Source organism: Microcaecilia unicolor, chromosome 10 (assembly GCF_901765095.1).
Source record: "Microcaecilia unicolor chromosome 10, aMicUni1.1, whole genome shotgun sequence".
NCBI classification, from domain to species: domain Eukaryota; kingdom Metazoa; phylum Chordata; class Amphibia; order Gymnophiona; family Siphonopidae; genus Microcaecilia; species Microcaecilia unicolor.
In genome coordinates, this window is record NC_044040.1 from 87,673,065 (window position 1) to 87,700,500 (window position 27,436).

The 27,436-nt window shown below is 44.3% G+C and overlaps 1 protein-coding gene across 1 annotated transcript in view; it reads right to left on the minus strand.

Moving 5' to 3' along the window:
- GRIP1 (glutamate receptor interacting protein 1) overlaps positions 1-27,436 on the minus strand; it is a 675,191-nt gene that overhangs the window by 555,683 nt on the left and 92,072 nt on the right. The window contains 1 exon segment of the mRNA XM_030216417.1: positions 13,628-13,708. Coding sequence (XP_030072277.1) covers positions 13,628-13,708 — 81 coding nt within the window.

Genomic DNA, 27,436 nt, shown 5'->3' on the forward strand with positions numbered 1-27,436 from the left:
TACACCGCTAAAATAACAGAGGTGCCAATCACTGCTATTTTATATAAAACACTGAAGTCCCTTACTTCTTATTGCAGTCCACAGGTTGTCTTAGAAACATCTCCCTCAGCATAAACTCTAGCAAATCACTTCAAAACAAAGATCACAACCTTGAGAAATGCATTACATTCATTACCAACACCTTGATTATCACAAACTCTACACCTATGCTTCCTTTCTCATCATATAACACTCTACATGCCTTCAATTCGCCATCTCTGATGGAATTAGGACAATCAATCAAAAGTATGAACTTAACAACCACACCACATGACCCTGTTCTGTCGGTACATATTTATTTATTTATTATTTATTTATTTATTGCATTTGTATCCCACATTTTCTCACCTCTTTGCAGGCTCAATGTGGCTTACAATACATCATGAATAGTGGAAATAAGAAGAGAAAAGCCATTTGGTATTACAGAAGGATTTTGGGTAACATGACAATGAAAGAAACATGATTGTAATATAACAGAAAAACATTATAAGACAGTTCAGGATACATGTGGGGAATTCACATGTGTTGATCTTTGTGATATGTCTTGTTAAAGAGATGGGTCTTCAATAGTTTGCTGATAAATGAGAGCAAAGTGTCTGACCACTTTGCTCTCATTTATCCATTCTATGGCAGTGGCATAGCCAAGGGTGGGCTTGGGTGGGCCCAGGTCCACCTACTTTGGGTTCAGGCCCACCCAGAAGCACCATACCTATGATGTGGCTGGCAGGGATTCCCAAGCCCCACCAGCTGAAAACTCCCAACGTCTGTCCCTCCTGCATACCTTGTAAATAGCAGATCTTTGCCTGCAGTGAGCAGTGACATACATACTGCTCGCACCTGCCCCACAGCCTTCCCTCTCACGTATTTCTGCCTAGGCGGAAACAGGAAGCTGCATCAGAGGGAAGGGTGTGGGGCCAACATGAGCAGTGTGTATTAGTTGCTGCTCGCTGCTGGTGAAAATTTGCTATTTAAAAGGTATACTGGAGAGGGGGGATGTTTGAGAGACCACATGGCATGCAGGTGAGAGGAGAGACCAGATCAACTGTGGGACAGGGCGAGGTTCTTCTGCCCACCCATCTTGGGCCCAGGCCCAACCAAAATTGGGTGTCTGGCTACGCCCCTGTTCTATGGTCAGCTTGAGCCTTTCATCTGGGTCAGTTCCATCTGTGTGGAAATCAGCCATTATCCGGCCTAATTTCAAGGATACCAAAACTTCAGCTGCAGAGCATTCTAGTTACTATCCTATTGCCAACCTCTTGTTTGTAGCCAAAATAGCTGAAATTATGGTTCACTCTCAACTTGCAGCATTCATTGCTAAAATGCATGCATTTCATCCACACCAAACAGGTTTTTGCAAACACCATAGCACAGAAACTGCACTATTAGGATCACTACTTTCATCCAGTATCACCTAGATCAAATGAAATCTATACTGAAATCGCTGGATCTTATGGCATTCTTCTTTCTGATCTTCTCTTGCTTCTACAGGAATTTGGTTTCGCTGGAACCACACTTGACTGGTTTGGCTCAAACCTTTGTGATCATAAGTGTACAATGCTTTTCAATAACACTTTGTCTTCTCCATTCAAACCCATTTCAGAAGTTTCTCAAGGCTCCATTCTTGCCCCAGTACTATTTAACATTTTCCTGGCCCCTTTACTTACTTTAGCACAATCATTAGAACTCACTATGACATACAGATTCTTTGCATACTAGATCCCTCAGATTCCCATGAAATCCTCCTCATCAATAATAAACTAATTCAGATTACAAATTGGCTCAAACATAACAGCCTGATACTGAATCCTGAAAAAGCTAAAGCTCTCCTTTTTACTAACAATGCTAAAAAAAAACACTTTCCTCTCCTATTCTACAATATGCTAGTAACACAAACTGACACCACACAAATTCTGGGCGTTGTCCTGGACACTGTGCTTACATTTTAAATCTCAAATCTCTCAAGTGATACAACACTCCTTTTATAGACTACATCTGATTCGATCAATAAAAATCTCAAATATACTCGTCTGCACTCGCAATTCTAATACATTCCTTAATCATTAGTCATTTTAATTCTTTAAATAAGGGGTTTAAATTGAAAGAGCTTCATCAGTTTCAGTTGATCCAAAACACAGCAATTAGGCTTCATGGAGGGACATAATCAAACGGGGCCAGCCATCTATATGGGCGGCCATCTCTAAGGCCGGCCCTGGAAAGCAGCATACCCGACCTTATTATCGAAACAAGATGGCCGGCCATCTTTAGTTTTGATAAAACGGTCGGGGCCGGCCAAATCTCAATATTTGGGCCGGCGTTAGAGATCTCCTCCATTGATTTCCCGCCGATAATGGAAACTAATGGCGGCCATCTCAAACCCGGCCATATCCAAGCCATTTGGTCGTTGGAGGAGCCAGCATTTATAGTGCAGTGGTCCCTCTCACATGCCAGAACACCAACCAGGCACCCTAGGGAGCACTGCAGTGGACTTCATAAATTGCTCCCAGGTACATAGCTCCCTTACCATGTGTGCTGAGCCCCCCTAAAACCCCCAAACCCACTACCCACAACTGTACAACACTACCATAGCCCTTATGGGTGAAGGGGGGCACCTACATGTGGGTACAGTGGGCTTCGGGTGGGTTTTAGAGGGCTCACATTTATCACCACAAGCATAACAGGTAGGGGGGGATAGGCCTGGGTCCGCCTGCCTGAAGTCCACTGCAGTACCCACTAAAACTGCTCCAGGGACCTGCATACTGCTGTGATGGAGCTGGGTATGACATTTGAGGCTTGCATAGAAGCTGGCACAAAAATGTTTAAAATTTGCTTTTTGGGTGGGAGGGGGTTGGTGACCACTGGGGGAGTAAGGGGAGGTGATCCCCCATTCCCTCTGGTGGTCCTCTGGTCAGTTGGGGCACTTTTTTTAGACTTGGTCCTAAAAATAAATGGACCAAGTGAAGCCGGCCAAGTGCTCGTCAGAGCCGGCCTTCTTTTTTCCATTATCGGCCGAAGCCGGCCATCTCGTTACCACACCCCCGTCCCGCCTTCCGTACCCCACCGAAACGCCCCTTTCAACTTTGGCTGGCCCTGCGACGGAAAGCAGTTGAAGCCGGCCAAAATCAGCTTTCGATTATACCAATTTGGCCGGGTTTAGGAGATGGCCGGCCATCTCCTGATTTGTGTCGGAAGATGGCTGGCCTTCTCCTTCGAAAATAATTAGGTTAGTAACATAAAAAAATATGAACATGTAACACCCCATCTAGAAAAGGCACATTGGTTGCCTGTTTTGCACCATATTATCTATAAAATACTACTTCTAGTGTTTACATAAGCACATAAGTAATGCCACACTGGGAAAAGACCAAGGGTCCATCGAGCCCAGCATCCTATCCACGACAGCGGCACCTGGCAAGCTTCCCAAACATACAAACATTCTATAAATGTTATTCCTGGAATTGTGGATTTTTCCCAAGTCCATTTAGTAGTGGTTTATGGACTTGTCCTTTAGGAAACTGTCTAACCCCTTTTTAAACTCTGCTAAGCTAACTGCCTTCACCACGTTCTCCGGCAACGAATTCCAGAGTTTAATTATGCGTTGTTGGGTGAAGAAAAATTTACTCCGATTTGTTTTAAATTTACTACACTGTAGTTTCATCGCATGCTCCCTAGTCCTAGTATTTTTGGAAAGCGTGAACAGATGCTTCACATCCACCTGTTCCACTCCACTCATTATTTTATATACCTCTATCATGTCTCCCCTCAGCAGTCTCTTCTCCAAGCTGAAAAGCCCTAGCCTCCTTAGTCTTTCTTCATAGGGAAGTCGTCCCATCCCTGCTATAATTTTAGTCTCCCTTCGCTGCACCTTTTCCAATTCTATTATATCTTTCTTGAGATGTGGCGACCAGAATTGAACACAATACTCAAGGTGCGGTCGCACCATGGAGCGATACAACGGCATTATAACATCCTCACACCTGTTTTCCATACCTTTCCTAATAATACCCATCATTCTATTCGCTTCCCTAGCGGCAGCAGCACACTGAGCAGACGGTTTCAGTGTATTATCATCGATGACACCTAGATCCCTTTCTTGGTCCGTAACTCCTAACGTGTCACCTTGCATGACGTAGCTATAATTCGGGTTCTTTTTTCCCACATGCATCACCTTGCACTTGCTCACATTAAACGTCATCTGCCTTTTAGCCGCCCAGTCTCCCAGTCTCGTAAGGCCCTTCTGTAATTTTTCACAATCCAGTCACAAGTTAACGACTTTGAATAACTTTGTGTCATCAGCAAATTTAATTACCTCGCTAGTTACTCCCATCTCTAAATCATTTATAAATATATTAAAAAGCAGCGGTCCTAGCACAGACCCCTGAGGAACCCCACTAACTACCCTTCTCCATTGTGAATACTGCCCATTTAACCCCACTCTCTGTTTCCTATCCTTCAACCAGTTTTTAATCCACAATAGGACATTTCCTCCTATCCCATGACCCTCCAATTTCATCTGTAGCCTTTCATGAGGTATCTTGTCATACGCCTTTTGAAAATCCAGATACACAATATCAACCGGCTCCCCTTTGTCCACATGTTTGTTTACTCCTTCAAAGATTTGAAGTAAATTGGTCAGGCAAGATTTCCCCACACAAAAGCCGTGCTGACTTGGTCTCAGTAATCCATGCCCTTGGATATGCTCTGTAATTTTGTTTTTGATAATAGCCTCTACCATTTTCCCCGGCACCGATGTCAGACTCACCGGTCTATAATTTCCCTGATCTCCCCTGGAACCTTTTTTAAAAATCGGCGTTACATTGTTCACCCTCCAATCTTCTGGTACCACGCTCGATTTTAAGGATAAATTGCATATCACTAACAGTAGCTCTGCAAGCTCATTTTTCAGTTCTATCAGTACTCTAGGATGAATACCATCCAGTCCAGGAGATCTGCTACTCTTCAGTTTGCTGAACTGCCCCATTACGTCCTCCAGGTTTACCGTGAAGTCAGTAAGTTTCTCCGACATGTCCGCTTGAAATACCATTTCCGACACCGGTATCTCACCCAAATTTTCCTCAGTGAAGACCGAAGCAAAGAATTCATTCAATCTCTCCGCTATGTCTTTATCCTCCTTGATCTCCCCTTTTACCCCTCGATCATCCAGCGGCCCAACCGATTCTTTTGCCAGCTTCCTGCTTTAATATACCGAAAAAAAAATTTTGCTATGTGTTTTTGCCTCTAATGCTATCTTTTTTTCGTAATCTCTCTTGGCCTTCTTTATCTGTGCATATTTCTGAAGAACCAGCTTACCCCTCATGCTAACTTTCTCCCTACTACCCAATGAGGATGGTAAGATCAGCCCAACAAAACCAGTTTGTTGTTAGGCTGATCTTATCTAGTACATGAACTAGTACAAAACTAGTACATGAACACTCCAGGCATTCTATTTTCTCGATACAAGGCCCAGAATTATGGAATTCGCTACCTTTTCACTTGAAGACCCAAACCTCCCTTGACCGATTTAAAAACAATCTTAAAACTTTCCTATTCAAAGACGTTTATCACCCACAGTAATATAAACCTTCCCTCAACTGACCACATGGCCACCTTTTCAAAGATGCTACAGCCCACATACATACCTTTCTTTTGGCTGACCATGTAGTCACCAATCTTAGTGCCCAGATGTTTTACTTGGATAAGCACACAATGTCCCCCTTTCTATCTTATCAATTCTACCCCTAACCCACACAGTCCCGTCCACCACATCGCACTACCTTTTTTTGTCCCTGTGTTAGACTGTATGCTGCCTAGATGACTATCCAGTAGGTGGGATAGAAAGATCTAATAAACGTGAAACTTGTTCAGTTCTACCATGTGTGTTGCTAAAGCCATATCAGTTTACAATTTAAAAGCTGCTGTACAAGGTCTACAAGTTGATATGAAGTAGTTCAAATATCAGATGCAGGTACAGCAAGGTCAAAAATTGCCCAAGATAAAAACATGCATATCACCTCACACGTCACCGGTACCAATGACATAGGAAAATGTGGGAGAGAAGTTCTGGAAGCCAAATTTATACTCTTACGTAGAAAGCTCAAATCCAGAACCTCTAGGGTAGCATTTTCTGAAATGCTACCCGTTCCACGCGCAGGGCCCAAGAGACAGGCAGCCCTCCGGAGTCTCAATGCGTAGATTAGACAATGGTGCAGGGAGGAGGGTTTTAGATTTGTTAGGAACTGGGCAGCATTCTAGGGAAGGGGGCGTCTATTCCGAAAGGATGGGCTCCACCTTAACCAGGGTGGGACCAGACTACTGGCGTCGGCATTTAAAAAGGAGATAGAGCAGCTTTTAAACTAGAAACGGGGGGAAGGCCGACAGTCGCTCAAAAGCGCATGGTTCGGAATAAGGTGTCTTTCAAAGATATCACCAAAACAGGGAAGATAGGGTATCCTGATAGTGAGGTTGCAAAAGAGACTGTAGTAGATCAGAAAGTGTCCTTAAATAAAAATAAAAATCAGACAAAAGATTGCAAATTAATACTGTCAAGTACTGAGCATGATGTAAATAGGAACAACAAACATAGTTTGAAATGTTTATATGCGAATTCCAGAAGCCTAAGAAATAAGATGGGAGTTAGAATATATTGCACTAAATGAAAAATTAGATATAATAGGCATCTCTGAGAACTGGTGGAAGGAGGATAACCAGAGGGACACTGTCATACTGGGGTACAAATTATATCGTAGTGATAAGGTGGATCGAATTGGTGAAGGGGTAGCATTGTATATTAAGGAGAGCCTTGAATCAAATAGATTGAAAATTCTGCAGGAAACAAAACATTTCATGGAATCACTATGGATCAAAATTCCATGTGTAAAGGGGAAAAGGATAGTGATAGGAGTGTACTACCGTCCGCCTGGCCAGGATGAACAGACGGATGCAGAAATGTTAAAGGAAGTTAGGGAAGCAAACAAACTGGGCAACCCAATAATAATGGGTGATTTCATTTACCAATATATACTCAATTTTCTACTATAGACAACCCTGTATTGCAGGTGCCAGTGCACATGTATGTATGAAAAAATACGTGGAGAAAAAAAGACTTCAGAGCCCTCAGGAATAATTCTCTTTACAATGATATATTCAAAACAAGAGAACTCCTTACTTCAATCATTAGTCTTCACAAAAAAAACTCCACTCTTCTGATTCACAAAATACTAGTGCATGCACTTCAAACAATACAAAAGGTAGAGGCTGTTTAAAAAACAGCCTCTACCTTTTGTATTGTTTGAAGTGCATGCACTAGTATTTTGTGAATCAGAAGAGTGGAGTTTTTTTTGTGAAGACTAATGATTGAAGTAAGGAGTTCTCTTGTTTTGAATATATCATTGTAAAGAGAATTATTCCTGAGGGCTCTGAAGTCTTTTTTTCTCCACGTATTTTTTCATACATACATGTGCACTGGCACCTGCAATACAGGGTTGTCTATAGTAGAAAATTGAGTATATATTAGTGATAGTTTCTACTTTTCCTTTATTTTTTGGTGATTTCATTTACCCCAATATTGACTGGGTGAATGTAACATCGGGGAACGCTAGGGAGGTAAAATTCCTTGATGAAATCAAGAACTGCTTGATGGAGCAGCTGGTACAGGAGCCGACGAGAGAAGGAAAAATTCTAGACCTAGTACTTAGCAGAGTGCATGATCTGATGCGGAAGGTAATGGTGCTGGGGGCACTTGATAACAGTGATCATAGTATGATCGGATTTGATATTAGCTTTGAAGTAAGTATATGTGGAGGGGCATAATCGAACGGAAACGCCTATCTCCATGGGCGTTTATCTCCGAGAACGGGTCCGTGAAGGGGCGGGCCGAACCGTATTTTTGAAAAAAGGACGTTTTTGAGCTGGGCGTTTGTTTTTTTTAGCGATAATGGAAACTAAAAACGCCCAGCTCAAAAATGTCCTAATCCGAGTCATTTGGTCGTGAGAGGGGCCAGGATTCGTAGTACACTGGCCCCCCTGATATGCCAGTACACCAACTGGGCACCCTAGAGATCAGTGCGGTGGACTTCAGAAAAAGCTCCTACATGCATAGCTCCCTTACCACGGGTGCTGAGCTCCCAACCCCCCTCCCCCAAAACCCACTACCCACAAATGTACAACACTACCATAACTCTTAGGGGTGAAGGGGGCACCTACATGTGGGTACAGTGGGTTTTGGAGGCCTCCCATTTACCAGCACAAGTGTTATAGGTGGGAGGGGGATGGGCCTGGGTCTGCCTGGCTGAAGTGCATTGCGGTACCCACTAAAAGTCCTCCAGGGACCTGCATACACGCAGGCCTCTAGGACTTGTTACTGCTGTATAACATTGGCACACCAGTTGACACCTGAAGACTAATCTCTCTGAAAACGTCCTTTATTGGAATAACCGCGTTTACTCACAGTTAACTGCAGATCAGAGGTTCTGCCCCACCACTGGCAACGAGTCTCCCTGGTAGTGAGATTAGCAGGTCAAAGCTGGCAGAATGCTGTACAATGCCCTCTTTCAGCTACATTCAAGGGAAGAACTAAGTTCTCTAACATGGCTAACACATGGAAGGGATCTAAATCTGGCTTACAAAAATGGCCACTACCTCATGGACTACCGGAAACACAACAGGGCACACTCTGACCCAATAGGCAGAGGGAAAAGCACCATGGGAGAAGAGCCTACCAACTACCAACATCGTGAGACTGTAACACAAGCTAATGAAATCACGGAGCCCAATACCCTACTCCCACCATAATGCAATGCTAATGTGACCCTGTAGTGCACCCGAGAGCCTCATCTGACTCAGGGAAAGGCTGTGAGAGGATCGAACATATTCTGCTGTCATGGAGGTGGGTACGGAATCTGAGGCTGGCATATAGGCTGGGAAAAAAGTTTTTAAAGTGGGTTTTTTTTGGTGGGAGGGGGTTAGTGACCACTGGGGGAGTCCGGGGAGGTCATCCTCGATTCCCTCCAGTGGTCATCTGATCATTTGGGGCACTTATTTGGGACGTGTTCGTGATAAAAGGGTCCAAAAAAAGTGACCCAAAATTGCGGTAAAAACGCCTTTTTTTCGATTATCAGCTAAAGACGCCCATCTCTCCTCGGCTGCTAACCACGCCCTAGTCCCGCCTCCGACACGCCCCCATCAACTTTATTCATTTCTGCGACGGAGTGCAGTTGGAAACGCCCAAAATTGGCTTTCGATTATACCGATTTGTGCGCCTTTGCCAGAAAAACGCCCATCTCCTGATTTGGGTCGAAATATAGGCGTGTTTCTCTTTCGATTATAAGCAGGATAGGAAATCAAATACGTTAGCATTTAACTTTTAAAAAGTAGACTATGATAAAATGAGAATGGTGAAAAAAAATCATAGAGGAGTGACTGCAAGGGTCAAAAATTTATATCAGGCGTGGATGCTGTTCAAAAACACCATCCTGGAAGCCCAGGACAAATATATTCCGCATATTAAAAAAGGAGGACGGAAGACCAAACGATAGCCGGCATGGTTAAAAAGTGAGGTGAAGGAAGCTATTAGAGCTAAAAGAAAATCCTTCAGAAAATGGAAGAAGAAACCAACTGAAAATAATAAGAAACAGCATAAGGAATGTCAAGTCAAATGCAAAGCACTGATAAGGATGGCTAAGAGAGAGTTCGAAAAAAAATTGTGTTGGAGGCCAAAACACATAGTAAAACATTTTTTAGGTATATTGAAAGCAGGAAGCCGGCAAAAGAATCGGTTGGACCGCTAGATGACCGAGGAAGAAAAGGGGTAATCAGGGAAGACAAAGCCGTAGCAGAGAGATTAAATGAATTCTTTGCTTCGGTCTTCACCGAGGAAGATTTGGGTGGGATACCAGTGCCAGAAATGGTATTCGAAGGTGGCGAGTCAGAGAAACTTAATGAATTCTCTGTAAATCTGGAGGATGTAATGGGGCAGTTCTACAAACTGAAGAGTATCAAATCTCCTGGATCGGATGGTATTCATCCCAGATTACTGATAGAACTGAAAAATGAACTTCCGGAGTTATTGTTAGTAATATGTAATTTATCCTTAAAATCGAGCATGGTACCAGAAGATTGGAGGGTGGCCAATGTAACGCCAATTTTTTAAAAATGTTCCAGAGGAGATCAGGGAAATTATAGACCAGTAAGTCTGACGTCGGTGCTGGGTAAAATGGTAGAGACTATTATAAAGAACAAAATTACAGAACATATTCAAAAGCATGGATTAATGAGACAAAGCCAACATGGATTTAGTGAAGGGAAATCTTGCCTCACCAATCTACTACATTTCTTTGAAGGGGTGAACAAACATGTGGATAAAGGTGAGCCGGTTGATATTATATATCTGGATTTTCAGACGGCGTTTGACAAAGTACCTCATGAAAGACTCCAGAGGAAATTGGAGAGTCATGAGATAGGAGCCAGTGTTCTATTGTGGATTAGAAACTGGTTAAAAGATAGAAAACAGAGAGTAGGGTTAAATGGTCAGTATTTTCAATGGAGAAGAGTAGTTAATGGGGTTCCCCAGGGGTCTGTGCTGGGACCACTGCTTTTTAACATATTTATAAATGACCTAGAGATGGGAGTAACTAGTGAGGTAATTAAATTTGCTGATGACACAAAGTTATTCAAAGTCGTTAAATCGCAGGAGGATTGTGAAAAATTACAAGATGACCTTACAAGACTGGGAGACTGGGCGTCTAAATGGCAGATGACGTTTAATGTGAGCAAGTGCAAAGTGATGCATGTGGGAAAGAGGAACCCAAATTATAATTACGTCATGCAAGGTTCCACGTTAGGAGTCACCGACCAAGAAAGGGATCTAGGTGTCGTCATTGATGATACATTGAAACCTTCTGCTCAGTGTGCTGCTGCGGCTAAGAAAGCAAATAGAATGTTAGTTATTATTAGGAAAGGAATGAAAAACAAAAATGAGGACGTTATAATGCCTTTGTATCGCTCCATGGTGCGACCGCACCTCGAATATTGTGTTCAATTCTGGTCGCCTTATCTCAATAAGATATAGTGGAATTAGAAAAGATGTAGAGAAGGGCAACGAAAATGATAAAGGGGATGGGATGACTTCCCTATGAGGAAAGGCTAAAGCGGCTTGGGCTCTTCAGCTTGGAGAAAAGGCAGTTGAGGGGAGATATGATACAGGTCTATAAAATAATGAGTGGAGTTGAACGGGTAGATGTGAAGCGTCTGTTTATGCTTTCCAAAAATACTAGGACTAAGGTCGTGTGATGAAGCTACAATGTAGTAAATTTAAAACGAATCGGAGAAAATATTTCTTCACTCAAAGTGTAATTAAACTCTGGAATTCGTTGCCAGAGAATGTGGTAAAGGCGGTTAGCTTAGTGGAGTTTAAGCAAGGTTTGGACGGCTTCCTAAAGGAAAAGTCCATAGACCATTATTAAATGGACTTGGGGAGAATCAACTATTTCTGGGATTAGTAGTTTTGTACTTTTTTGGGATCTTGCCAGGTATTTGTGACCTGGATTGGCCACTGTTGGAAGCAGGATGCTGGGTTTGATGGACCTTTGGTCTTTCCCAGTATGGCAATAGTTATCCAATATAATAAAAAGCACCTCCAACATTCTGAAGTTGACTCCGTGGCAGTGAAAGTTTGAAGGGTTCGTGCTGCCTCTAACGCTGTATCCATTTCCTGAATTGACGTCACACACTTCCAGGTTCGTCATAAACAGCACTTACCAACCACTGGATAGCAGCATGAGGTACAACCTCAACGTCTATAGCCTTCCCTTCGAATTCGTTCCCTCAGAGTCCTGCCCTTGCAGAAAGAGGAAATGACACCAGCAGGCGGGACTCAGAGGGAACGAAGTCGAAGGGAAGGCTACAGACGGGCAGGGCTTTCAAAGACGCGGCCGCTTCGACGGAGGTAAACAGGGGAACAAGGAGAATCGATGGGTGGCTGGAGGGGGGGCAGGGGAGAGAGAAGAATCTCTGGGTGGCTGGAGGGGGAGCAGGGGAGAGAGGACAATCGCTGGGTGCCTGGAGGGGGGGGCAGGGGAGAGAGGAGAATCGCAGGGTGGCTGGAGGGGGCAGGGGAGACAGGAGAATCGCTGGGTGGCTGGAGGGGGGGCAGGGGAGATAGGAGAATCGCTGGGTGGCTGGAGGGGGCAGGGGAGAGACGAGAAACGCTGGGTGGCTGGAGGGGGGCAGCGGAGAGACTTGAAATGCTGGGTGGCTGGAGGAGGCAGGGGAGAGACGAGAATCGCTGGGTAGCAGGAGGGGGGCAGGGGAGAGAAGAGCTTCAGTGGGTGGCTGGAGGGGGCAAGGGAAAAAGGAGAATCGCTGGGTGGCTGGAGGGGGGCAGGGGAGAGAGGAGAATCACTGGGTGACTAGAGGGGGGGCAGGGGAGAGAGGAGACTCACTGGGTGGCTGGAGGGGGGCAGGGGAGAGAAGAGCATCGGTGGGAGGTGGAAGGGGTTGCAAGGGAAAAAGGAGAATCACTGGGTGGCTGGAGGGGTCAGGGGAGAGAGCAGAATTGCTGGGTGGCTACAGGGGGGCAGGGGACAGAGGAGAATCGCTGGGTGGCTGGAGGGGGAGCAGGGGACAGAGGAGACACACTCGCTCTCTCGCTCTCTCTCTGTCACACACACACACTCGCACTCGCACATTCACTCTCTCTCTCACACACACAGTCACTCTCACACACACTCTTTCAAACATACACGCTCCGAGAAAAACCTTGCTAGCACCCGTTTCATTTGTGTCAGAAACGGGCCTCTTTTACTAGTGTACTTATATGTACTTATGTAACCAGTGAAAGAACTCAATGATTTGTTGCTTCCATGATACAGAAGAAGACCTTTCTGGATTTTGTATTTCTTTTTTATTTTTGTTTTCATTTCATATTTATGTTTTTCATTTATACTTTTCTTTCTTGGATTTCTGGTTTTGCTCTTTTTATTTATTTATTTATTTTGGGGCCATAAATGTTTCTTGTTGTATCAATGAATCCTTGATATGTTACAGAGACTGTAACACTTCTGGTTAATTTTTAAGTTTCATACCAGATCCAAAAGGTATACCTGAAGAATTTAACACTTGCCCTTTACATGTGCACATAGAAACACAGATACCATAGATACCTCTAGACTACCAGGGCCAGTAAGTAGGTCTAAGGGGGAGCAGCAGGGAGATCAGAGTTGCTTGGCAGAGCTAGAAGGGGGATTTGAAGTGCTTGGGGGGGGGGGGGGGCAAGAAAGGGGTAATGAGCTTTGGCCTCAACTGACATCCCAGCCAATATTCAGTGCTGGTCCCTGCATAGCTAAGCAACCAAAGTTAGAACTGCTGCTTATGTGACACTGAATATTTCTGACATCCACATAGCTGCCAGCTCCTTTCTGACTTGACTCTGCTTTTGGAATGCCCTTCTCCAGCCTACTTCAAAATTAGACGATCAGAGGGCCTAGACTAATAATCACATCTTTCCTTCAAGTTTTGATGTTGCATTACTATTCATAAGTTTCAGCTTGGTTTAAAATTGACAATGTATATAAAATAAATTAACTATCAACTTTACCTGAGGTACTCTGCCTTCTTGTAGTCTGTGCTCCTTCTGATGGTTTTATCTGGTTTGCAGATTTGGCATATGGACTCTCATCTGGACAAAAGAGGAGAGATGTTTTAGCTTAAAAGTTTATAGTCAAAAGTTACCTTTCCAATGTTAATATTCCCTCTTGCTGCTTGATAAATAAGAATAAAATAATGGATTTGGCAAGAAACAAAAGACAGAAGTTGGCTTACAACAAGCTCAATCTGTGTACTCATTTTTAGCTGCCACCTGAATTCACTGCACATACAGGAGTCATTCATGGGAATTTGCATGCTACCTCAATATAGATACATTTTTCTCCCAAGAAATGTTTTTATTTTCAAGAATTAGGGGCAGATGATCAAATGCCACACGTTGTTCCAAACAGAGCTCTATAAATAGCGCTGGAACAGCACAGGGCTGAAACGCACCTATGATCAGAGATAATTGCATGCAAATTCAAGCACGCAGTTCTCTCTGACCATGGGGTAGAACTAAGTGCTGGAGGATTGTGCCTGAGCATATGCTCAGGCACAATCCTCCCACACTTGACAATCCTCCCGCACTTGTTTGACAGGTCTGGGCGGTCAAAAGCCCAGACCTGTCAAACACAGGGGCTGGAGGTCCATAGGACCACCAGACCCCAACTACCCCCACCCCGAGTCAGGCAAAATGGGGGCTGGTCCCTCCACCCCCCCCCCCCCAACACAAGTTTGGGGGGGCTGGAGATCCAGGGGGTCTCCAGCCCCCCTAACCCCCCCAGCATCCCTCAGATGTCCCTGGTGGCCCAGTGGGCCATGGATCAATCCCCACAATCTTGTGGTCTAGCGGCCCTTCCCCACATCCCTACCTTCAGTTGGAGGAGAGAGGTGGCCTCCCTCCTCTTCCATCGGCGCCGCCTGGAAAATGATGGCACCCAGCCCTGCCCAGTGCATCCTGGGTTTCTCCCTTATATGATGTAAAGCCCCTGGGCAGGGCTGGGCGCCGTCATTTTCCAGGCGGCATCAATGGAAGAGGAGGAAGGGCACCTCCCTCCTCCAACTTAAAGTACGGGGGTGGGGAAGGGCCGCTAGACCACCAGGTGGGGGGATTGACCCATGAGCCACCAGGGATATCTGAGGGATGCTGGGGGGGTTGGGGGGCTGGAGACCCACCATAACTCCAGTCCCCCCTGGGTTGCTGGGGGAGGGGGTCGGGTCAGGTCAGGGTTTCTGTGGGGGGCTGCTGCATTGGGGGGAATGGGGGTCTACAAGGCTCACGATTCCTCCCCAATGGTCTGCAAACCCTAATGACAGCTCCGAGCTGGTGTAGGGTTTGCTGCGGCCAGCGAGCCAATCTTTGGCGCGCTGGTCGCTGATCACTGGGGATGAATAGGTTTAGCATGCATTTGCATGCTACTTGTGCTAACAGCCCTGTTTTGCATGCATTTGCATGCTAATTGCATTCAGAGCCCACTAGGGCGTTTTTTCACACACTCGGGGGATCTGATCATGGGGCGGTAGCAAACGCATGCGCTAGTATGGCGCTAACAGCCTGTTGCACCTGGAATTGCTTCTGATCATCGGCCTATAAATGTAAAACATATTTTGCCTTATAGATTTTTACTTTTAATGTAATATAATCTTTTATCATTTGTCTTTTTAAACTCTGATTTTTTTTCTCTCGTTGCTTCACATGGAGGGGTATTTTCGATAAAAAGTCTAACCCCCCTGTTCACTAAGCCATGCTAACGGCTAAGCCAACACAGCCCATTCAAAGTAAATGGGCTGTGCTGGCATTAGTGCACCACCAGTTGCTAGTGCGGCTTAGTAAACAGGGGGGTAAGTCTGATTTTGGATGTTTTGCTGAAAAATATCCAAAAATCAAGTGGTGAACATGGCCATTTTCAAAAAAAGTCTATCGTTTTGTTTCGATAATGGCCATTTCCTTAGACATTTTGAGCACAGTGCATTTTTCTTTTGTGACCATTAAAAAAAAAAAGACCAAGTGAATAACGCAGAAAATCAAGCCATTCGGATATAGGAGGAGCCAGGAGTTTTAGTAGACTGGCCATACAGACATCCCAGCAGAGCAGTGGGGCACCCTAGAGGGCATTGCAGTGGACTTCACATAAAAGATCCCAGGTACACATCTCACCATTACCCCCTTATATTGTATGGGGAGCCCTCCAAAACCCACCAAAAACTTACAATACCCAACTATACACTACTACACTGCAGGTGTCACCTACATGTGGGTGCAGAAGATTTTTGGTAGGTTTGGGGGGGCTCACACTTTCCACCACAAGTGTAACAGTTAGAATAGATTTTGGGCCTGGGTCCCCTTCTCCGCAGTGCACTTTACTGACCACTAGGCTAGATGTTTTTATTTTGTTCCATTATGACAGAAAGACATCGAAGTGTTAGGAATGCCCACATGCCACCCTTAAAACAGCCACAAAACACCCCCTTGTGATTTGGATGCACTGACAACAGACTGCATAGAAAAACGTCTAAAAATGAGTTACGAAAATAGTAATTTAAATGTTTTAGAAAGAGAAACATCCAAATGACACTTTATGCCATTTTCTTAGACATTTTTCTCTTTTGAAAATGAGCCACATAACCTCCTACCCCACATGGTACTATATGACTGGCATCTAGGGAATCCTCTCATCTGCTTAAAGTGCTGGATGGAAAGTCATCCCCAAAACTGCAGCATCTAACAGAACTGCTCTACAGGAGATTACACAATAACAAAAGCAAATTTTCTTCCTTTCTTTTTCCATATCTAAATGAATCATTTTGATAGTGCTATATTTTGAGGTATGAGACCAATCTTTTATCATTAATTTTTAAATTAAATTAATACAAACATACTGGGTTACACACGTAAATTCTTCAGTTAGAAAATACTAGATAAATAAGGAAACAAAGCTGTCAAACTTGGAGATGGTTAAAATTTGGGGGCTCTATAGTTAACTAAACATTGTAATTCACAGATCTACTATCTTTTCCTTAGAGATTTCCTCCAGACATGCACACAATAGGGGGTAGTTTTCTAAGGTATTTCTATCTTTAGACAGCATTTTATGGAGAGCAACTATCTTTTATAAATGACCCTGAGTGCTTAAATTAGGTGGTCTATTATAAATTTACCCACAATAAAGGAAGGAGTAAGAAAAGAGGCCTGTGGAGATATTCAAGGAAACGGCTATCCTTGCTCAGAAGAAAAATAAATTGTTTCTCCTAGTGGAGATGAGAGGGATTCTCCCCAGATCACAAGACATATGAACAAACCATGGATGTGTTCATAGTTTGCATTTCTTGTAATTTTCTAGATCATATGAGGGACCAATTACATTCAAACCAAGGTGTGCTTCTTTCTGTCCCTTTTTTAAAGGCATGCGTATAGTTACATTTATTTATTAAGCTTTATTTATTAGAGTTTATTTACCGCCTTTTTGAAAGAATTCACTCAAAAATGAAAAATGAGCTTGCGGAGCTACTGCTAATGATATGCAACTTATCCTTAAAATCGAGCGTGGTACCAGAAGATTGGAGGGTGGCCAATGTAACGCCCATTTTTAAAAAAGGCTTCAGGGGAGATCCGGGAAATTATAGACCGGTGAGTCTGACGTCGGTGCCGGGGAAAATGGTAGAGGCTATTATTAAAAACAAAATTACAGAGCACATCCGAGGACATGGATTACTGAGACCGAGTCAGCACGGCTTTTGTGTGGGGAAATCTTGCCTGACCAATTTACTTCAATTCTTTGAAGGAGTAAACAAACGTGAACAAAGGGGAGCCGGTTGACATTGTGTATCTGGATTTTCAAAAGGCGTTTGACAAGGTACCTCATGAAAGGCTACAGATGAAATTGGAGGGTCATGGGATAGGAGGAAATGTCCTATTGTGGATTAAAAACTGGTTGAAGGATAGGAAACAGAGAGTGGGGTTAAATGGGCAGTATTGACAATGGAGAAGGGTAGTTAGTGGGGTTCCTCAGGGGTCTGTGCTAGGACCGCTGCTTTTTAATACATTTATAAATGATTTAGAGATGGGAGTAACTAGCGAGGTAATTAAATTTGCTGATGACACAAAGTTATTCAAAGTCGTTAACTCGCGACAGGATTGTGAAAAATTACAAGAGGACCTTACGAGACTGGGAGACTGGGCGGCTAAAAGGCAGATGACGTTTAATGTGAGCAAGTGCAAGGTGATGCATGTGGGAAAAAAGAACCCGAATTATAGCTACGTCATGCAAGGTTCCACGTTAGGAGTTACGGACCAAGAAAGGGATCTGGGTGTCGTCGTCGATAATACACTAAAACCTTCTGCTCAGTGTGCTGCTGCGGCTCGGAAAGCGAATAGAATGTTGGGTATTATTAGGAAAGGTATGGAAAACAGGTGTGAGGATGTTATAATGCTATTGTATCGCTCCATGGTGCGACCGCACCTTGAGTATTGTGTTCAATTCTGGTCGCCGCATCTCAAGAAAGATATAGTAGAATTGGAAAAGGTGCAGCGAAGGGCGACTAAAATGATAGCGGGGATGGGACGACTTCCCTATGAAGAAAGATTAAGGAGGCTAGGGCTATTCAGCTTGGAGAAGAGACGGCTGAGGGGAGACATGATAGAGGTATATAAAATAATGAGTGGAGTGGAACAGGTGGATGTGAAGCGTCTGTTCACGCTTTCCAAAAATACTAGGACTAGGGGGCATGCGATGAAACTAGAGTGTAGTAAATTTAAAACAAATCGGAGAAAATTTTTCTTCACCCAACGTGTAATTAAACTCTGGAATTCATTGCCGGAAAATGTGGTGAAGGTGGTTAGCTTATCAGAGTTTAAAAAGGGGTTGGACGGTTTCCTAAAGGACAAGTCCATAAACCGCTACTAAACGGACTTGGAAAAATCCAAAATCCCAGGAATAACATGTATAGAATGTTTGTACGTTTGGGAAGCTTGCCAGGTGCCCTTGGCCTGGATTGGCCGCTGTCATGGACAAGGTGCTGGGCTCGATGGACCCTTGGTCTTTTCCCAGTATGGCATTACTTATGCCTTTTTGAAAGAATTCACTCAAGGCAGTGTACAGTAAGAATAAATCAAACATAAGCAATAGACAATTACAGCAGTAAAAATATTCAAACAGCAATACAAAGTATGACGTGGAGGGCATAATCGAACGGGGCGCCCAAGTTTTCCTGAGGATGTCCTCGCAGGACGTCCCCGCAAAGGGGCAGGGAAACCCATGTTATCAAAACAAGATGGGCAGCCATCTTTTGTTTCGATAATACGGTCGAGGACGCCTAAATCTCAACATTTAGGTCGACCTTAGAGATGGTCGTCCTCGATTTTCTGCGATAATGAAAACCGAAGACACCCATCTCAGAAATGACCAAATCTAAGCCATTTGGTCGTGGGAGGAGCCAGCATTCGTAGTGCACTGGTCCCCCTGACATGCCAGGGCACCAAGCTAGAGAGCACTGCAGTGGACTTCAGAAGAAGCTCCCAGGTGCATAGCTCCCTAACCTTGTGTGTTGAGCCCCCCAAAACCCACTCCCCACAACTGTACACCACTAACATAGCCCTTAGGGATGAAAGGGGGCTCCTAGATGTGGGTACAGTGGGTTTCGGGTGGGTTTTGGAGGGCTCACATTTATCACCACAAGTATAACAGGTAGGGGGGGATGGGCCTCGGTCTGCCTGCCTGAAGTGCACTGCAGTACCCACTAAAACTGCTCCAGGAACCTGCATACTGCTGTCATGGAGCTGGGTATGATATTTGAGACTGGCATAGAGGCTGGAAAAAATATTTACATTTTTTTTTTAGGATGGGAGGGGGTTAGTGACCACTGGGGGAGTAAGGGGAGGTCATCCCCGATTCCCTTCAGTGGTCATCTGGTCATTTAGGGCACATTTTTGTGGCTTGGTCGTAAAAAATAAAAGGACCAAGTAAAGTCAGCCAAGTGTTCATCAGGAAAGCCCTTCTTTTTTCCATTATTGGCTGAGGACGCCCATGTGTTAAGCATGCCCCAGTCCTGCCTTCGCTATGCTTCCAACACGGAAAGCAGTTGAGGATGCCCAAAATCGGCTTTTGATTAAGCCGATTTGGGTGACCCTGGGAGAAGGACACCCATTTCCCGATTTGTGTCGAAAGATGGGCGCCCTTCTCTTTCGAAAATAAGCCTGATAGTACACTACTTACAATGTCAACACAGTGCATTTATTTTAATAGGCAGCGTACGGTATAAGCAAAGAAGTTGCATATAGATAGGTGAGAGAGTAAGAGAAGTTAGAAATTAAGGTGACTAATTTAAAGAAAGTTGCACATGAGGTCAGAGAGATGATAAAATGTTATCTCAGCTAGGGTAGAAGTGGATAAACATGTCCTGCTGCAGTATGTGCAGCCTGTATCACTCCTTGTGTGTGTGAGTGAGACCAACAAGTTAGTTACTTCTTCCATTAACGGTCTGGTTGAAGAGCCAAGCTTTCACCTGCTTCCTGAAGTACAGATAGTCTTGGGTTAAGTGGAGCCTTTTAGGGAGTGCATTCCAGAGTGTGGGGGCTACTCCAAAGAAGGCTCACTTGTGGGTATCACATCATGTAATGTCTTTTGGAGAGAGTGTGATTAGGGTTACCCCTTAGGAGGACCTTAGTGTCATTGGAGGTGTGTAGAGGGTCATTCTGTTCTTCAAGTACTCAGGGCCATTTCCTTTATGGGCCTTGAAGATCAGACATAGAGTTTTAAATTTAACCCTGTATTGTACTGATAGCCAGTGAAGTTTTTGCAAAAATGATGTGAAATGGTCATGTCGCTTGCAACCTTCTATTAGTCTTGCTGCAGCATTCTAAATCAACTGTAGCTGGTGCAGACCCTTTGTGGTCAGACCAGTGTGGAGTGCATTACAGTAATCCAGTCTTGATGTTATCATGGCATGCACAATAGTAGAAGCAGCTCTTGAAGGTTGCTTGGGTTTGGGAAATCAGAGTGTTGAATCTAACTGTATTCCAAGGTTCCTACTTGTGATTTGAGGGGGAGTTCATACTTCCCAAAAGAGATTTTGATGTCAGATATGTGTCCACTTCTGTATGGGACCCAGAGAAGCTTGGTTTCTTGGGTTCAGGCAAAGTTTGTTGTGTTTAGGCCATTCTTGAATTGATGTTAGACAGGTAATCAGTTTATTCAGGGCTGTAGGTAGGTCAGGTTCAATGGATTATGAGTAGCTGCACATCATCCACGTAGATTTAGAACCGAGTGTCCATTGACTGAATCAGCTTGGCTAGTGACTGAGGTAGATATTAAACTGAATAGATAACAGTATCGATCCTTGTGGTACCACACAGGTCAGTGCCCATGGTAGCAATGAGGTGCTGCCAAACATTATGGGTTGTTGCCTTTCTGATAGATAGGATCTGAACCAAGTAAGTACTGTTCCATTGATACCTGTTTCTGCCGGTCATGCTAGCATGATATCATGATCCTCAGTGTCAATAGCTACTGAGAAGTCTAGCAGTACTAACACAGAGCCAAATCCCCTGTCTCAGTTTCTGTGAAGATCATCTAGTAGGGATACAAGGACCGTTTCTGTTCCATAAGTGGGTCTGAATCCAGATAGACATGGACCTAGCCAGTTTCTCTCTTTTAGCCAGTCACTGAGTTGAACACAGACTGTTTGTTCTATAAGTTTCCCTAGAAATGGGATGTTGGCTACTGGCTGGTAACTTTCAAATTTGTCATAGGGTTGTTTTTCTTTAGCAAAGAGTGAACCACTGCTGTTGGTAGTTGCCCATTAGAAAGAGGAGTTCACAATTTTTGTGGTGCCTTCTATGAGGCCCATACTTGCCAGCTGAACTATCTTTGATGAGCAGGGGTCGAGGGAGCAGGTAGTTGGTTAAAGGTCTCTTAGGATTTTGTCAAGGCTTTCCTCTGTTATTGGGCTAAAAGTGTACCATATGTCTCTGTCAGGAGGGAGCAAGTTTGTGCACTGATTGGAGATTGGGTGGGATTGCCTATAAATCCTGGCAGAAACTTTTAATTTTGTTAACGTGGAGGGGCATAATCGAAAGGGACACCCAAGTTTTGTTGAGGATGTCCTCGCAAAATGTCCCGATGAAGGGGCGGGGAAACCCGTATTATCAAAACAAGATGGACGTCCCTCTTTCATTTCAATAATACGGTTGAGGACGCCCAAATCTTAAATTGTAGGTCATCCTTAGAGATGGTCGTCCCTAGACTTGGTCGTTTCTGATTTTCAGCGATAATGGAAACCAAGGACGCCCATCTCAGAAACGACCAAATGCAAGCCCTTTGGTCATGGAAGGAGCCAGCATTTGTAGTGCACTGGTCCCCCTGACATACCAGGACACCAACTGGGCACCCTAGGGGGCACTGCAGTGGACTTCATAAAATGCTCCCAGGAACATAGCTCCCTTGCCTTGTCAGCTGAGCCCCCCAAAACCCTCTAAAACCCACTACCCACAACTGTACACCATTAGCATAGCCCTTACGGGTGAAGGAGGCATCTAGATGTGGGTACAGTGGGTTTCTGGTGGGTTTTGGAGGGCTCGCTGTTTCCTCCACAAATGTAATAGGTAGGGGGGGTGGGCCTGGCTCCGCCTGCCTGAAGTGTACTGCACCCACTAAAACTGCTCCAGGGACCTGCAAACTGTTGTGATGGACCTGATTATGACATCTGAGGCTGGCAAAAATTATTTTTAAAGATGTTTTTGAGGGTGGGAGGGGGTTAGTGACCTCTGGGGGAGTAAGGGGAGGTCATCTACGATTCTTTCCAGTGGTCATCTGGTCATTTAGGCCACCTTTTTGTGCCTTGGTTGTAAGAAAAACAGGACCAGGTAAAGTCAGCCAAGTGCTTGTCAGGGACGCCCTTTTTTTTCCATTATGGGTTGAGGACGTCCATGTGTTAGGCACGCCCAAATCCCACCTTCACTATGCTTCCGATACGCCCCCTTGAACTTTGGCCATCCCTGCGACAGAAAGCAGTTGGGACGTCCAAAATCGGCTTTCGATTATACCGATTTGGACGACCCTGTGAGGAGGACACCCATCTTCCGATTTGTGTCGAAGGATGGGTGTACTTCTCTTTTGAAAATGAGCCTGATAGTATGCAGCAAAATCATTGCAGTTCAGTTTTTACTGGGCAAGCTGGTTCTGTTGTGGGGGATGCAGTAGGCTGTTTACTATACTAAACAGATACTTGGTCAGATTGGCAGCCTGTGCAATGCATTGAGAGAAATACTTTTTTTTGGTTGCTGTTAAGGCTTGGCAAAACTTTGACATATGTCGCTCAAGAAAAAGATCTGGGTGTCATTGTAGATAATATGCTAAAGTTTTGTGCTCGGTGAGTGGCGGCACCCAAAAAAGCAAACAGGATGCTAGGAATTATTAGGAAAGGGATGGTGAATAAGACCGAAAATATTATAATGCATTTGTATCGCTCCTCGGTGCGTCCGCACCTTGAGTATTGCATTCAGTTCTGGTCGCCATATCTCAAAAAAGATACAGCGGAATTAGAAAAGGTTCAAAGTAGACTGACTAAAATGATAAAGGGGGTGGAACTCCTCTCATATGAGGAAAGGCTAAAGAGGTTAGGGCTCTTCAGCTTGGAAAAGAGACAGATGAGGGGAGATATGATTGAGGTCTACAAAATCCTGAGTGGTATACAACGAGTAGAAGTAAATCAATTTTTTACTTGTTCCAAAAGTACAAAGACTAGGGGACACTCGAGGAAGTTACATGGAAATACTTTTAAAACAAATAGGAGAAAATATTTTTTCACTCAACGAATAGTTAAGCTCTGGAACTCTTTGCTGGAGTATGTGGTAACAGTGGTTAGCGTATCTAGGTTTAAAAAAGGTTTGGACAAATTCCAAACTCCATAGTGTGCTATTGAGGTAGTCAAGGGAAACAACTGCTTGCCCTGAGATTTGTAGTATGGAGTGTTGCCACAATTTGAGTTTCTGCCAGGTACTTGTGACCTGGCTTGGCCAATGTTTAGAAAACAGGGTACTGGGCTGGATGGACCATTGGTCTGGCCCAGTATGGCTAATCTTATGTTCTTATGTAAAGCAGCTTTGCACCTTTAAACTGTTATGGAATTGCTGCTAAGCATGCTCTTTTATTTATTTTTTAAACTTTATTTATTTATTGATTTTAAAGCAACATAATATTTATAAAAACATATAACAGCATATAATATGGAACAATGAAGAAAAAAAGAAAAAAACAAACAAACAAAAAAAAAAACATACAGGTCAGTGAGCTGATAAAAATAAAACAGGACAGTATGCGCAACATACTTTAGAGAGCTAATTCCCTTCACAAGTCACATAGTTGTCTAGCAGCGACCGTGCTCTATGGAAAGAGGAGATGCAACCAAATCTTATGGCAGCCAGTTCCTCATATTGCCTATAAGAACACAGCAGATTCCACCATTCTTGATATGAAACAAGCTGATTATTCTTCCAATGACAAGAGAAATCATTAAGTTAAACAGTTTGGCATATTTAGGAGGAAGTGACAAGTCAGGAGTCGAAGCCTTGAGGATTAGTATTTTAAAAGATAGAGCATCTTGGATTGTAAATATTTTCTGGGTGGTGCCACAAACTGACCTCCAGTACGACTGAAGATTACAACAAGAGAAAAGCAAATGTTCTAGGGAACCCACCACAGACTGACATGACCAACATAGATTTGAAACACTTGGGTGTACTTTGGCAAGTTTTACAGGCGTCCAGTAGGATTTATGAACAATATAATAGGTAGACTGTAGAAGGGCAGCTGAAAGGAAGGAACACATAGTTTTTGTCCAAAAAAGATCCCACTCCTTACTGGACAGCGAGACATGCAGTTCATTTTCCCAAGCAGAGGTAAGATCAGAACATACGCTAGGCTTTGACATTTGCATGAGTTTATACAGTTTAGATGCTCTTTTGTGATATCTAACATAAGGTGCCAATTTATAGGCCTTGTCTGGCAGAAACCCAGGGCTAGATGGACCATTGGTCTGACCCAGTATGGCAACTCTTATGTTATGTGCTTCCTACAGTTTAGCCTGTCTTCATCCAGGTGAGACTTACGCCATCTCCTTTCCAGTTTCCGTTCTTCATGTTTAAGGATCCAAAGTTTTGGAGAAAGCCATTTGTGAGTGGAGCATAAGACCTTTTATAGTGGTGTCATTTTCTCTAAGGTCTTGACAAGTGTGTATTCTAAATGTCAACCTGTTCTGACACTGTAGTTGTTTTTTCATCCACATGAGGATAGTCTAAGGCCTCTAGGAAATTCTCAACAGTCAGCTGTTTTTTGTCTCTGATCTCCTTCCAAACTCTGGGAGGTGCCATATACACTTAAGTAGCAAGATAATTGGCACTTAGGTACGTATGTGCATTATGTGCTATTCTGTAAAAATAGCAAGCAAGTGCAATAGCATACAACTACAAAGGGATACGTGTGTGGGCAGCAGGGGCGTAGCTAGGGGTGGGCCTGGCTAGGCCCAGGCCCACCCAATTTCAGCCCAGGCCCGCCCAGCGCCAGCGCCAGCCCCAGCTCCCATTGCCGGCCACTGCTGCTTTTCCTGTTGAGCAGCAGGGCTGGCGCTACAAAAAGAAGAAGCGCTAACGCTAAGGATAAAAAATGTTAAAAAAAAAAAAGCGCGGCACCGGCAGGCACTATCTAGGCAGCCTTGAGGCATTGGCTGCTGGCTCGCAAGCTCCTCCCGTCTCCTACGTCACTGCCCCTGGAGCGACGCAGGGGCAGTAACGTAAGAGACGGGAGGAGCCTGCGAGCCAGCAGCCAATGCCTCAAGGCTGCCTAGACAGTGCCTGCTGGTGCCGCATTTTTTTTTTTAAACATTTTTCGTCCTTAGCGTTAGCGCTTCTTCTTTTTGTAGCGCCGGCCCTGCTGCTCAACAGGAAAAGCAGCAGTGGCCGGCAATGGGAGCTGGGGCTGGCGCTGGCATGCAGGGCGGGCCTTGAGGAAAAGAGAAAAGAGGGAAAACATGGAAGGATGGGGAGAAAGAGGGAAAACAGATGGAAGGGTGGCAGAGAAAGAGGGAAATCATGGAAGGATGGGGAGAAAGAGGGAAACAGATGGAAGGATGGGGAGAAAAGAGGGAAAACAGATGGAAGGATGGCAGAGAATGAGGGAAAACATGGAAGGATGGGGAGAAAGAGGGAAAACAGATGGAAGGATGGCAGAGAAAGAGGGAAAACAGATGGAAGGATGGGGAGAGAAAGAGGGAAAATGGATGGATGGGGAGAGAGACTCTGGATGGAAGGATGGGGAGAGAAAGAGGGGAGATGGATGAAAGGATGCAGAGAGAAAGGGGAGAGACTGAAAGACTGGAGAATAAGAGGAAGGGGCATGGGGAGAACAAGGGTGAGAAAAAGATGAAAAGCCATAAGTAGATGAAGGAAATTAAAGAATGGATAGTAAGAATGAATTAAATCAGGACAGAGAGAGAGAGAGGCAGAAAAATATTGAAGAAAGCAAAGAAAAAGGAGAGAAAAATGACAAATGGCCAGGAAATGGCAGAAGAGTTAAGCGAATATGAAGGGAAGCAGAATCTAGAGACTGGGAGCGACACAATGAGAAAAAGTAAATGGCCATACAAGAAAGGTAAAGAAAATAATTTTATTTTTAATTTAGGATAAAGTAATATGGTACCTGTGTTAATGAAGTTTCAGAGACCAATACGTCCTTCCTTAGGTCAGGCGAGGATACCATAACAGCATTATACTGACCTGAGGCAGGAGGCTTTGGCCTCTGAAAGCTCACTGAAAAGGGTGTTAGTCTATTAAATAAATTTTCTGAAATCTGATGCACTGAAAAGCAGCACTTTACCCTGTGTGACAAATGCATCTGATTAGCGTGACTAAATTTTGCTGGGGGAGGGGGGTAGAGAGAAAATTTTGTGCCCACCCACTTTGGGTTCAGGCCCATCCAAAATTGGCAGTCTGGCTACGCCACTGGTGGGCAGAGCATGGGACAGTCATGGGCATGTCTACATCATTACTTATAGAATACTATAAGGTATATTCATATCATGGAACACTTATGCATGAATATTTATACCTGCCACTGACCTGGTGCAACTGTTGACACCTAACATTAGATATATCAAGCTAATAATCTATAATGGGATCTTGGCACACAGATGTTGTTACAGAATTGGCGGTCACTGGTTGGTGTTGGTGCACCCACCTTGAGGTACACAGTTATAGAACTTCCCCCATAAGTAACGGCCCCTTTACAGAAGAAATGTCCTTTAGAGATCTGGTCACAACAAAATGATTTTTCCTTCTAGAAAAAGGTGACAAGGGGTCTTTCCTTGGTCTTACATAGTAACATTGAAGGGCATAATCGAACGTCGCCGGCCAAATAGATCGCCGGTGATCTATGTTGGCGGCGGCACTACAGCTGGCCGGAACTGTATTATCGAAAAAGATGGCCGGCCATCTTTTTTTTCGACAATACGGTTTAGCCCGGCCAAATGCCTTGGAGTTCGCCGGGTTTGAGATGGCCGGGTTTGTTTTTCAGCGATAATGGAAAAAAATGCCGGCCATCTCCAACCCGTGGGAGGAGCCAGCATTTGTAGCGCACTGGTCCCCCTGACATGCCAGGACACCAGCTGGGCACCCTAGGAGTCAGTGTGGTGGACTTCAGAAAAACCTCCCACATGCATAGCTCCCTTACTTTGGGTGCTGAGCCTCCCCCCCAAAACACACTACCCACAAATGTACAACACTACCAAAGCTCTTAGGGGTGAATGGGGCAACTACATGTGGGTACAGTGG